Genomic DNA, 12,693 nt, shown 5'->3' on the forward strand with positions numbered 1-12,693 from the left:
AGGCTATGCTGAACTGAAACCCTACACCCCAACCCAAGCACTCTGTTCTGCCACCTCTGGTCTCTTGGACGTCCCACCCGTACGGGTCAGCTCAGTCCAGTGTTCATTTTGGATTTAGCCGAGACTTAGTCATTTTGACAAAAATATAATTAAGTCTTAATCATTATTCAAATGAAAAAAATGTGACAGTCGAGTTATTTTCAAAATGACAAAAGCAGCAGGCAATTTTAGTAAACTAAATGGCCTTTCATTTCAGTCACATCATATTTGTATTGTCTCATCAACCTATAGTAAACAAAATCACCGACTTCCATGTGCACAAACACACAGTACACCATAGCCTTGTCCTACCAACATATTTTTCTGCATAACATCATATTCTCTTCCTAACAGCAGAAATATGATAAACATCTACAGTGCCGTGAAAAAGTATTTGCCCCCTTTCTGATTTTCTCTATTTTTGATATTGAACATTAACAGATCAACCAAAACCTAATATTAGATAAAGGGAACCAGAGTTTAGATATAACAAAAAAAAGATAGTTATTTTATTAATTTTAAAAAGTTGTGCAACACCCAATTCCCCTGTGTGAAAAAGTAATTGCCCGCTCAATAACTCATTGTGGCACCTTTAGCTGCAATGAATGATACCAAATGCTTCCTGTAGTTGTTGATCAGTCTCTCACATCGCTGTGGAGGAATTTTGGCCCACTCTTGCTTTAACTCAGTGACATTTGTGAGTTTTCAAGCATGAAGTGCTTGTTTCAAGTCCAGTCACAACATCTCAATTGGGATTAGGTCTGGACTAGGCTATTCCAAAACTTCAAATGTGTTGCTTTTTTAACCATATTCATGTAGACTTGATTGTGTGTTTTGGATCATTGTCTTGCTGCATGATCCAGCTGCACCTTAGCTTCAACTCACAGACGGATGACCTGACATTCTCCTGTAGAATTCTCTGATACAGAGCAGAATTCATGGTTCCTTCTATTAAGGCAAGTTGTCCACCATCACACTACCACCATTATGCTTGACCGTTGGTTGATGATCTGATAACATTCGGTATCAAAAACAGAGAAAATCAGAAAGAGGGCAAATACTTTTCATGGCACTGTATTAGAATATATGAGAATTATCTGGCCATGTAAATGCCTATTTCAGCCTACATTGATATTACACATTACATACAAACCAAACAGACACACGCAAGCACAGACAGAGGGACAGAAGAGAGAGAGATAGGCAGGCACAATCACCAGATGATGGTGTAAAGTATTGGCGAGTAGTATGGGTTGCACCTCCATCATTCATCCCATCATTGACATTGTCATCATCATCATTTCACATGCCACAGCCACATTGATGCCTAAAAGTATAACGGGAGCTAATGACTGTTTCATCCAATGATGTAGTTGAGTCACTAAAGTAAAAGTCTTGAGTCCCCATGCTCGAGTCCTGGTCCAAGTGCTCAAGTCTGAGTCTCTAGGTCCACATGAACTCAAAATAAAAGATATTTACCCAGTCAGATAGTGTAGTGGCGAGAGGAATTTAGTCAATCAATTGTTTGCTCTCCCGTTCCCTTTCTTTTCCACCAAATGTTTGCATATAGGCTACGTTCAGTTGAAAGATGTTCTCGAATGTTGAAGATAGAAATACCATGAATAGAGGTAACGTTTTTTCTTTAGTTAACATGTCATCGGAAGGTTTGTTCTACATAGCATATTTCTCTCTCAACGTCTAAACGTTGCGTCCTGCTGAACGCGCCCCCAGGTTGTTAGCTATAGCTAGCTATAGCTAGCTAACTGAACAAGGTGTAGCCTAAACCAATGGTTAACAGTCCGGTCCGCAAGTAGCTACATTTTAAACTAGCCCGAGATATGCTTCATGAATGTAAAATGCAGCCCACCAATGCATGATAGAAAAAAAAAAAAAGTAGTGCCAGTATTATGGGTCATGTCTTTTGAACGGTAACCTAAGGGCTATTTTCTCTGAATAAAAGAGCGGGAATTGTCTTCTTTGGCCTCAGAACCTATATATGAGATGCAGTGGGAAAATTGGGAGTGTTGAGCGAGACTACATTTACTGTTGGACATAGGCGGCAGAAAAAGCGCTTAGGCCCAATACTTTTTTTTAATGCAGAAAAACCCTTCCCCCTGAAGCTAGAACAGCCAATTCCCTGCCCATCTTCCAAAAACATCTGAAACCCTACCTCTTCAAAGAGTATCTTAAATGAATCCCATGGCAGTTTGCTCTTTAAACCATTCAGTTTGGTCTTTTTGAAAGCCATAGAGGGTGGGGGAGTTATTTGTTCCCCCAGGCATGGAAGACATGAACAAAGGTTGAAATTTAAAGCTGTGAGTGACAGGTCTTATTTCTCCCTCAGGCCATTGCTAACCGGCAGACTCTATATTAATACTGTGTGTGTGTGCTCCTTACACAACATACTTCAATTATTATCTAGTCACTCAACATTTTCTGAGAAGATTTCACATGGAATAGCTTTCTTTCTAATAACTGTTGCATTTTCATTTTTGTTGAAATGATTATGGCCTAAAAAGGTTCAAATGCTGAGGATTTTTCAAAATAAATCTAAATCGGATGTAAAATGACGTTTAGCTGCCAAAAGAATAAAACAAAAAAAATCTAATCAGATGCCTTTCGCTGAAGTTCTGTGACCTTGGTTGCGTCCCAAATAGCATCCTATTCCTTATGTAGTGCACTACTTTTGGCCAGGGAACTATGTAGGGAATAGGGAGCCATTTGAGATGTATGAGGCCCAGAGGTGGGAACCAAGTCACTATTATTTGAGTCACAAGGTCCAAGTCTGGAGTCGAGTCTGGAGTCAAGTCCAGGTCGTGCATTCTAAGAGCAAGTCAAGTTGAGTCAAGTCACACGTTTTTTTCAAGTATGGTAAAAAAAAATGTATACAGGCAACGACTTGTTCAACAAAAAAAAATCTGTCTATTTATGGAGGCTACTAAACAGCCCTTTATTTAGTCTACAACACATTATGTAATAATACATTAACAACCAATTCCAAACACAAGCTTCACAAGTACATTTTCACATAGCAAAATACCAGTAGGTCTCTGTTAGCAAGTGTTGCTTGATGCCCCATTGCTGGTGAGCTTGCAACGTAAACAGTTCATATTCTTGATGACCAAATCACTTGATTTTCAGAGCCCCCATATTTTATTTTACCTTTATTTAAATAGGCATGAGACAATTTTATTTGATATTAATGTATGATTTGATATTAATTCATGTCAATCATCTCTCCCTACAATTTGACATTTGTGCTGCACCCGATCTCCTATAGCTGTACAGCAAATCAGCAATCTGTTCACTCAGCAGTTTTCAAACATTTTGACCTGCGAAGCCCAAAAAGGATTGGTTCAAAGCTTGCGACCCCTCGTGCACGCGCGCACAGGGCGAACACAATCACTCCGCAAACGTAGCGTGTCATTACAGCCATAAACAGTGATGCACTTTCAAAACACAAGATACAGAAATAAACTGCGTTTTACATTTGGAGCTGAAAGTCATTCATGTTAGCAGTCACTATCAACTAGGGCTATTATGTCACTGTCACTTCTCTGGAGGTCAGAGCAAGCAGGATCATAACTGTATGCAGCGGAGGTTGCATGACCTGTCTGTAGCCTTTTTCTTACTCTCAAACATCGGCATTCATTCTCCAGAATGTAACATCTTCATCCCGTAACTATTGAAGGTAGTGCGATGTTACAGTGATCTTTAGACATAAAGCCAGAACTGAGGTATACAATTATAAACCACCCAAACTAGGCCTATCTGAAATTTGAAAATGATCAATGAAATCACCAGCTTGTTGTGGCAAAAATGCGTCCCATAGAAGATTTATATGGATAATATTAATGTAGGTATGCTACTCTCTTTTTGCCAGGCAGAACTGGAGAATATCAAACAAGCGCTTTCTGGTCACTAATCTGAATATGTGCGTCTGCCTTTGCGCGCCAATGCTGGTGACTGGTCAACAGTTAAGAAGCACAACGTTTTGGTTCTGAAGCACAGATTAGTTTTTGAAACAAGAATTTGGTCCAATGCCGTAGGCTAACGTTAGGTGACTAGATCGAATAAGCAAAAATATACATATAAAATACAAACAGTATGTATGTAGCCTATTAAAATATGTATGGAAAATATATATTTTTCCCATTCAGTTTCACACTCAATACCCCAAAACCTTCTCACTGTGCTAGCTCAGCCAACCTGTGTTGATTGACAGTTTGCTGGTTCAATCAGAGGGCAGAAAGTGTGCATTTCACCAGCCAATCAGTTTTTTTGCAAATGCGATACTGTCTCTGGCTGCGTGTAGAGCAATCCACGGAGACTCTGTGCCACAAAATGAGTGACAAGGCGTAACAAAACCTGCCCAGATAATTTTAAGTAATCATTCTCAAGTCAAAGTCGAGTCCTGAGTCTTGCGGCTCGAAGTCCAAGTCATGTCTCAAGATATTTTATGTTCTATCAAGCCGAGTCTCAAGTCATCAAATTTGTGACTCGAGTCAGACTCACATCTCTGATAAGCCCTGGTCAAAAATAGAATAGGGTGCCATTTGGGAAACAGACCTTTTACTGTTAATACAAACCACTGTAAAATGTTCTGTGCAAGATGGAAATATTCTTGGAAACATTTAATGCTTTTCCAACATAAATAAAGTTTGCAGCTGCCCAAAGCTATGAGGAGTGGACATAGGAAGAGGAACATTTTGAAAACACGCTGAGAGAGGGAGTTTTGTGAAATCCAAGCCTATGGCTCAATAAATCTATTTTATTTCTCTAAGTGCACTCAGACAGCTCCTAAGCAAAAGGCCCTCCTTTGACCACTCTGCTTGGCCACATGAGAACGCCCATTGTGCCACTTCTTTTGGTACTGTTTGTCAACCAATTAGGAGCGAAAATATGCCTTATTTACCAAACTAAATGGATATTGGGCTCCATGTTTGGCAGGAACAAACATGAATGGGCCTGGCGTATTTCAGCAGAGAGGGAAACAGAAATCTGTTGTGGAGGCTGTGTGAGCGGAGGGCTTCCACATCCCCCTGGGAGTAGCTAGTAGCTGCACCAGTGTATGGTTCAACTACAGATTTAATAAATCATGCTTTTCAGCCCTCTACTTCTCAGTACACATCCGGGTACATGGACCACAGCGCTGGACGCTTCGTTACACAACATTCCACAACCCCAGAAAATTTGCAGTTACTTTCCTGATTCTCCGTATGACTCCATCCTGCTGTTGCGGAAGGAGACAGAGGCTGTGTCCCAAATGGCACACTATTCCTTATTAGTGCGCTACATTTGACCAGGCAAATGTTGTGGCCAAAAGTAGTGCACTAATAGGGAATAGCGTGTCATTTGGGATGCACATATGAGCCTTAGCAGCACTGAGACGGAGCTGAAGGAGACTTTTCCAGTCTGTGTGAGACATCCTGTGAAATGGCCTGTTTCTCTGAGACTAGCAGTCCCCCTAAGAGCTACAAAACTAATGAGAGAGATGAGTCCAAATGGAATAGGCTGCTACTGCACCAATATATTTTACTTAAGATTCCAATTCTTGGAAAGACATCTAAAGAACATACAAAAACACTCATCTTTACATTACATGTATTATACATAAACGTGTCAGGGGCCATTACATGTATTTTATGTATTCATTTATTTAAGTAGGAAAAACCCTTAAAAACATATTTTGCAAGGGCGACCTGATCAATTGAACATGAGTTATGTTGAAAATACATTTCTTTAATAAATGACTATCGCAGAGTGACCCGCCAGACCTTAGTGATGCTTACTGTGATGTTTTGTGACACAGTGGTAACATCATATCTCAATGGGACACTCACCTCCTCAGGACAGAGCTCATGGGTGCAGCTCATGAAGTGGGTACAGAGCAGAGGGAAGGAGATGGAGTGACGAGACTGGGATGGCAGCTCCAAACACTGCTGGAACATCTTCTCAAACGCACGACTGTAAAAGCTATCAGAAGGGAGAAGGAGAGAGCGAAAGAGAGAGTGAATGGGAAAGAGGAGGAGAGGGAGAGAGAGAGGAGAGAGGAAAAGAGGAGAAGAGAAAGAGACGGAAAGAGGAAGAGAGAGAGAGAGAAAAGAGGAGAGAAATAGAACGAGCATGAGCTGCAAATTTCAAACATACATCTGGTACAATCATATTTAAATCTGTCCAACCCTCTCCTCTCCTGTGCTGTCTCCACCAAACATAAAGAAAAATAACAAAACCTCTAACAGACAGTTACCATGGGGTTTTAGAGGATGAATGATGGCTATATAGCCTATTAGCTTTTACTATATTTTCCTTGTAAACGACTAACTGAATATGGAGGTAGATGTAAATGTAGACTCCAGAGGTAAACCTCCCACTTGCACACTGCACCTTTGATCCAATCTATTTCTATTGATGTCGTGTCTTCCTGTTTTTACTTTTATACGTACATTTGATGTGTTTTTATTAATACTTTAATTTTTCAATCAAATTGCCCAGCAATGACTCTAAAGGACTCTGAATTCATTATGTTTTCGGAGATTTGAAGTGGGTCATGTTTACATCTGTATCGGACTCTTTTAAAGAACTGTGTGACTCTCTGAATCTTGAACAATTAATTAATGCACCTACAAGATCAAATCCCAGAGCACCTAACAAACCAACGCTAATGGATATTCTTCTAACGAATACCCCTCACAAATACACATGGACTGGGATATTCTGTATTGATGTCAGTGATCACTGTGCAAAGCTTGTATTAGAAATACAAAAATTACCCTGTTACATTTTAAAGACATTTTAGACAGTTTGATAAGCAAGCATTTACATGATCTGATTCCCAATGTTGACACTGCCTGGGAATATTTTGATATTTCTGTCCATTAGTGATCAGCATGCCCCTGTGAAGAAATGTAGATTCAGTGGAAGGGACCATCCCTGGTTTTCTGATAACTTAGCAGAATTAAATAGAAACAGAAATGTTTATTGGGCTCAAGATATACATATAAATCTAATTGTATTAGTCACATGCGCCGAATACAACAGGTGTAGGTAGACCTTATAGTGAAATGCTTACTTATGAGACCCTAAACGACAGTTCATTTTTAAAAAATATGGAGAACAATAAGAGAGAAATGTAACAAGTATTAAAAGAGGAGCAGTAAAATATAACAATATATACAGTGGGGTGCTGGTACAGAGTCAATGTGAGAGGGGCACCGGTTAGTTGAGGTAGTATGTACATGTAGGTAGAGTTAATTAAAGTGACTATGCATAGATGACAACAGAGAGTGGCAGTGGTGTGGAGAGGGGAGGGGGGGAATGTGAATAGTCTGGGTAGCCATTTGACAAGATGTTCAGGAGACTTATGGCTTGGGGGTAGAAGCTGTTTAGAAGCCTTTTGGACCTAGACTTGGCGCTCTGGTACTACTTGCCGTGTGGTAGCAGAGAGAACAGTCTATGACTAGGATGGCTGGAGTCTTTGACAATTTTTAGGGCTTTCATCTGACACTGCCTGGTATAGAGGTCCTGGATGGCAGGAAGCTTGGCCCCAGTGATGTACTGGGCGGTTCGCACTACCCTCTGTAGTGCTTTGCGGATGGAGGCCGAGCAGGTGCCATACCAGGCAGTGATGCGACCAGCCAGGATGCTCTTGATGGTGCAGCTGTAGAACCTTTTGAGGATCTGAGGACCCATGCCAAATCTTTTCAGTCTCCTGAGGGGGAATAGGCTTTGTCGTGCCCTCTTTACGACTGTCGATGAGAATGGGGGTGTGCTCAGTCCTCTTTTTTCTGTAGTCCACAATCATCTCCTTTGTCTTGATCACGTTGAGGGAGAGGTTGTTGTCCTGGCACCACACTGCCAGTTCTCTGATGTCCTCCCTATAGGCTGTCTTGTTGTTGACGGTGATCAGGCATACCACTGTTGTGTCATCGGCAAATTTAATGATGGTGTTGGAGTCGTGCCTGGCCGTGCAGTCATGAGTGAACAGGGAGTACAGGAGGGGACTGAGCAAGCACCCCTGAGGGGCCCCTGTGTTGAGGATCAGCGTGGCAGATGTGTTGTTACCTACCCCTACCACCTGGGAGCGGCCTGTCAGGAAGTCCAGAATCCAGATGCAGAGGGAGATGTTTAGTCCCAGGGTCCTTAGCTTAGTGATGAGCTTTGAGGGCACTATGGTGTTGAACGCTGAGCTGTTGTCAATGAATTGCATTCTCACATAGGTGTTCCTTTTGTCCAGGTGGGAAAGGGCAGTGTGGAGTGCAATAGAGACTGCATCATCTGTTGGGGCGGTACGCAAATTGGAGTGGGTCTAGGGTTTCCGGGATGATGGTGTTGATGTGAGCCATGACCAGCCTTTCAAAGCACTTCACGGGTACCGACGTGAGTGCTACAGGGCGGTAGTCATTTAGGCAGGTTACCTTCGTGTTCTTGAGCAGACGCACTATGGTGGTCTGCTTAAAACACATTGGTATTACAGACCCCGACAGGGAGAGGTTGAAAATGTCAGTGAAGACACTTGCTAGTTGGTCAGCGCATGCTCGCAGTACAAGTCCTGATAATCGGCCTGGCCTTGCGGCCTTGTGAATGTTGACCTGTCTAAAGGTCTTACTCACATCGGCTACGGAGAGCGCGATCACACAGTCTTCCGGTACAGCTGGTGCCCTCATGCAGGTGTCATTTGCCTCGAAGCGAATATAGATGTAGTTTGGCTCATCCGGTAGGTTCGTGTCACTGGGCAGCTCTCGGCTGTGCTATCCTTTGTAGTCTGTAATGGTTTGCAGGCCCTGTCACATCCGACGAGCGTCAGAGTCGGTGTAGTACGACTCGATCTTAGTTCTGTATTGACACTTTGCCCGTTTGATGGTTCGTCGGAAGGCATAGCAGGATTTCTTATAAGCTTCCGGGTTTGAGTCCCGCTCCTTGAAAGCGGCAGCTCTAGCCTTTAGCTCAGTGCGGATGTCCCCATAATCCATTGTTTCTAGTTGGGGTATGTACGTACGGTCACTGTGGGGACGACTTCATCGATGCTCTTATTGATGAAGCCAATGACAGATGTGGTGTACTCCTCAATGCCATCGGAGGAATCCTGGAACATATTCCAGTCTTTGCTAACAAAACAGTCCTGTAGCTTAGCTTCTGCTTCATCTGAGCACTTTTTTTAATCGATCTAGTTACTGGTGCTTCCTGCTTTACTTTTTGCTGTAAGCAGGGATTTGGAAGATAGAATTATGGTCAGATTTGCCAAATGGATATTAATATTTGCTGGTTCAGTTTTTGATAACGGTGGGGCCCAGGTCTCTAATGTAAGTTCTGTTACAGTAAACTATGATATAGGCCCTCATGTGAACCATTAACTTTGAGCCTGTTTCTTATGCAGAGGTCTATAAAGCACTAAAGGCAATAGACAAAGTCTGCAGGCCCAGACAACCTGTATCCCTACCTCTTTAAGATAGCAGCTGGTATTATTACTGAACTTGTGGCTCACATTTTCAACTTGAGTCTCTTGACCAATTCCATACCCAGCATTTGGAAATCAGCTTATGTCCTCCCACTGCTAAAGGGAGGAGATCCCTTAGATGCCGATAACTATTGTCCTATCTCCAAACTCCCTATCCTGGCCAAAGTCTATGAATCCCCATTGAACTCAGTTTAAAAAAAACGTCTTAATTGAAAAGAACATACTGAGCTGGGTTCAGTCTGGCTTTAGATCGAGGCACAGCACCACAACTGCAGCTATGGCAGTGACAAATGACAAACGCACCTGATAAGAAACAAGATTGTGCTGCTCTGTTTGTTAATTTATGAAAGACATTTGATTCAGTTGACCATGAATTGTTGCTTGCTAGACTCAGTAACATTGGTCTCAGTAAAGGGGCAGTAAATTGGTTTAGGAACTATCTTTCTGACAGAAAACAATGTGAATATACCAACAATCACAAGGCTAGCATTCTTGAGATTAATAGAGGTGTGCCCCAGGGTGCCATTTTAGCTCCTGTATTGTTCTCAATTTTTATTTATGATTTGTGAACTGGGATGCAACCAGCAAAGTTGTATCTATATGCAGATAATAGTCATATATTAATGTGCTCATTCTCTGGTTCAGGCTGTTGAAGAGCTTCAGACTGCTTTCTGTCACTGCAGGCCTCCCTTTATGGTCTCAAACGGGTCTTGAACGCACAAAAAACTAAATTAATTAACTTTGCCAGAGCTCGCACTCAGCCAAAGAAGGTTAAAATTTGTCACATCTGGTGGCTTATTAATTGAAAAAAAAGTGGCATCCTACAAATACCTAGGTATATAGTTGGATGACATGTTTTCCTTTAAAGTTCATATGGATAATCTTGTGAAGAAACTGAAATTGTTTTTTTTATTTTAATAGTAAGCCTTGCTTCCTGCTTACGGCTAGAAAGGTTGTCCAGGCCACTTTTCTCTCTGTAAATGATTATGGTGACTTGTATAGGCATGCAGCCTCCTCCATCTTACAGAAACTGGACTGTTTATAATGCATCCATTGCACTTTATTACAAATGCCAAATCACTCACCCATTGCACCATGTACCAAAATGGTGGTTTGGACCTCAATTTATATGCGCAGAAAGCTACATTTGTATGCGTTCGCCTACAAAGCCCTTTTGGATAAACTCCCTCTTTACCTCAGCAGTCTGGTCTCCTTCACCACCAGCAGTTACCATACCCGGTTTGCTAGGTGGTTGCTACTTAAGTCCCCAGGACATTTACAGAATTAGGTAAGACTGCCTTCTCGTCTTGTTTTTTGATGGGAGAATGTTACAGGAGTGTAAATTCTTTTTTCGGCTGGATCATGCTGGTGAATTGTATTGTAAGTTTAAATGTTGTAATGTATTGATTGTTACTGCCTCCATTGAAAAAGATCCTGGTAAAAAAACATTTTTTTTTTAAAAATGGGACATGTAGGTTTTTCTAAATAGGAATCCGAATCCCAAATGTAGGAAATAGGAATCCCAAATCCCTACCAGAATAGGCCCTGCTGTAAACTAGCGTCTTGTCCAGGGGGTGTACTTCTACATCAAGCTGCCTCACGCTATGGAAGCAGGAGATATGCGCCTGCCCTTTGGGTTGTTCTGGCGCAAACAAGGTTTACTTACCAGAATATGGAGAGGTCAGACGTCTCCACCAGCATCTCCACCAGGGAATCCACCATCTTGGTGTGAAATATAATGGTATTCATCATCTTGCCTAGCTCACGGTGGTCTGCGATGCCCAGAGAAGCCTTTGACACACTAGTATAGGCCTGACCAAGAGATAAACAAGGCATTATTGGTATGTCTGACCGGAGGAAAACACAACACGTACCTTCTCATTCAAGAGTTCTTATTTTTACTATTTTCTACATTGTAGAAAAATAGTGAAGACATTATAACTATGAAATAACATATGGAATCATGTAAGTAACCAAAAGTGTTAAACAAAATCAAAATATATTTTATATTTGAGATTCTTCAAAGTAGCAACCCCTTTCATGACAGCTTTGCACACTTGGCATTCTCTCAACCAGCTTCATGAGGAATGCTTTCCCAACAGTCTTGAAGGAGTTCCCACATATGCTGATCACTTTTTGGCTACTTTTTCCTTCACGCTGCAGTGATTGGAGACCAGGACATCTGATGCAGCACTCCACCACTCTCCTTCTTGATCAAATAGCCTTCACACAGCCTGTAGCTTTGTTTTGGGTCATTGTCCTGTTGAAAAACAAATGATAGTCCCACTAAGCGCAAACCAGATGGGATGGCGTATCACTGCAGAATGATGTGGTAGCCATGCTGGTTAAATATGCCTTGAATTATAAATAAATCACAGTGTCACCAGCAAAGCACCCCCACCATCACACCTCCTCCTCCATGCTTCATGGTGGGAACCACACATGCGGAGATCATTCATTCACCTACTCTGCATCACACAAAGACACGGCGGTTGTAACCAAACATGTTGTACTCATCAGACCAAAGGACAGATTTCCACCGGTCTAATGTCCATTGCTTGTGTTTCTTGGCCCATGCAAGTCTCTTCTTCTTATTGGTATCCTTTAGTTAGTGGTTACTTTGCAGCAATTTGACCATGAAGGCCTGATTCACGCAGTCTCCTATGAACAGTTGATGTTGAGATGGGTTTGTTACTTGAACTCTGTGAAGCATTTATTTGGGTTGCAATCTGAGGTGCAGCTAACTCTAATGAACATATCCTCTGCAGCAGAGGTAACTGTGGGTCTTCCTTTCCTGTGGTGGTCCTCATGAGAGACCGTTTCATAATAGCACTTGATGGTTTTTGCGACTGCACTTGAAAAAACGTTCAAAGTTCTTGAAAATGTTCTGTATTCTGTTTCTCTTTGCTTATCAGAGCTGTTCTTGCCATTATATGGACTTGGTATTTTACCAAATAGGGCTATCTTCTGTATACCACCTCTACCTTGTCACAACACAACTGATTGGCTCAAACGCATTAAGGTAAGCAATTCCACAAATGAACAAGGCATACCTGTTAATTGAAATGCATTCCAAGTGACTACCTCATGAAGAGGATTGAGAGAACGCCAAGAGTGTGCAAAGCTGTCATTAAGGCAAACAGTGGCTACTTTGAAGAATTTCCATTTGTTTAACACTTTTTTGGTTACTATATGAT

At 41.7% G+C, this 12,693-nt stretch overlaps 1 protein-coding gene across 41 annotated transcripts in view; it reads right to left on the bottom strand.

The window, feature by feature from the left end:
* Nucleotides 1–12,693, bottom strand: part of LOC118386311 (nck-associated protein 1-like) — an 82,124-nt gene that overhangs the window by 45,064 nt on the left and 24,367 nt on the right. For all 41 annotated transcript variants that reach the window (XR_008139856.1, XR_008139851.1, XR_008139844.1 and 38 more), the window contains 2 exons: nucleotides 11,163–11,308; nucleotides 5,883–6,015 (listed from right to left, as the gene is read on the bottom strand). Coding sequence is in view for 8 of the 41 variants with exons in the window: in XM_052522588.1 (XP_052378548.1) it covers nucleotides 5,883–6,015; nucleotides 11,163–11,308 (279 nt within the window). In the remaining 33 variants the exon portion in view is untranslated. The remainder of the gene's footprint in view (nucleotides 1–5,882; nucleotides 6,016–11,162; nucleotides 11,309–12,693) is intronic.

This window comes from Oncorhynchus keta, chromosome 7, assembly GCF_023373465.1.
Source record: "Oncorhynchus keta strain PuntledgeMale-10-30-2019 chromosome 7, Oket_V2, whole genome shotgun sequence".
Taxonomy (NCBI): Eukaryota; Metazoa; Chordata; class Actinopteri; order Salmoniformes; family Salmonidae; genus Oncorhynchus; species Oncorhynchus keta.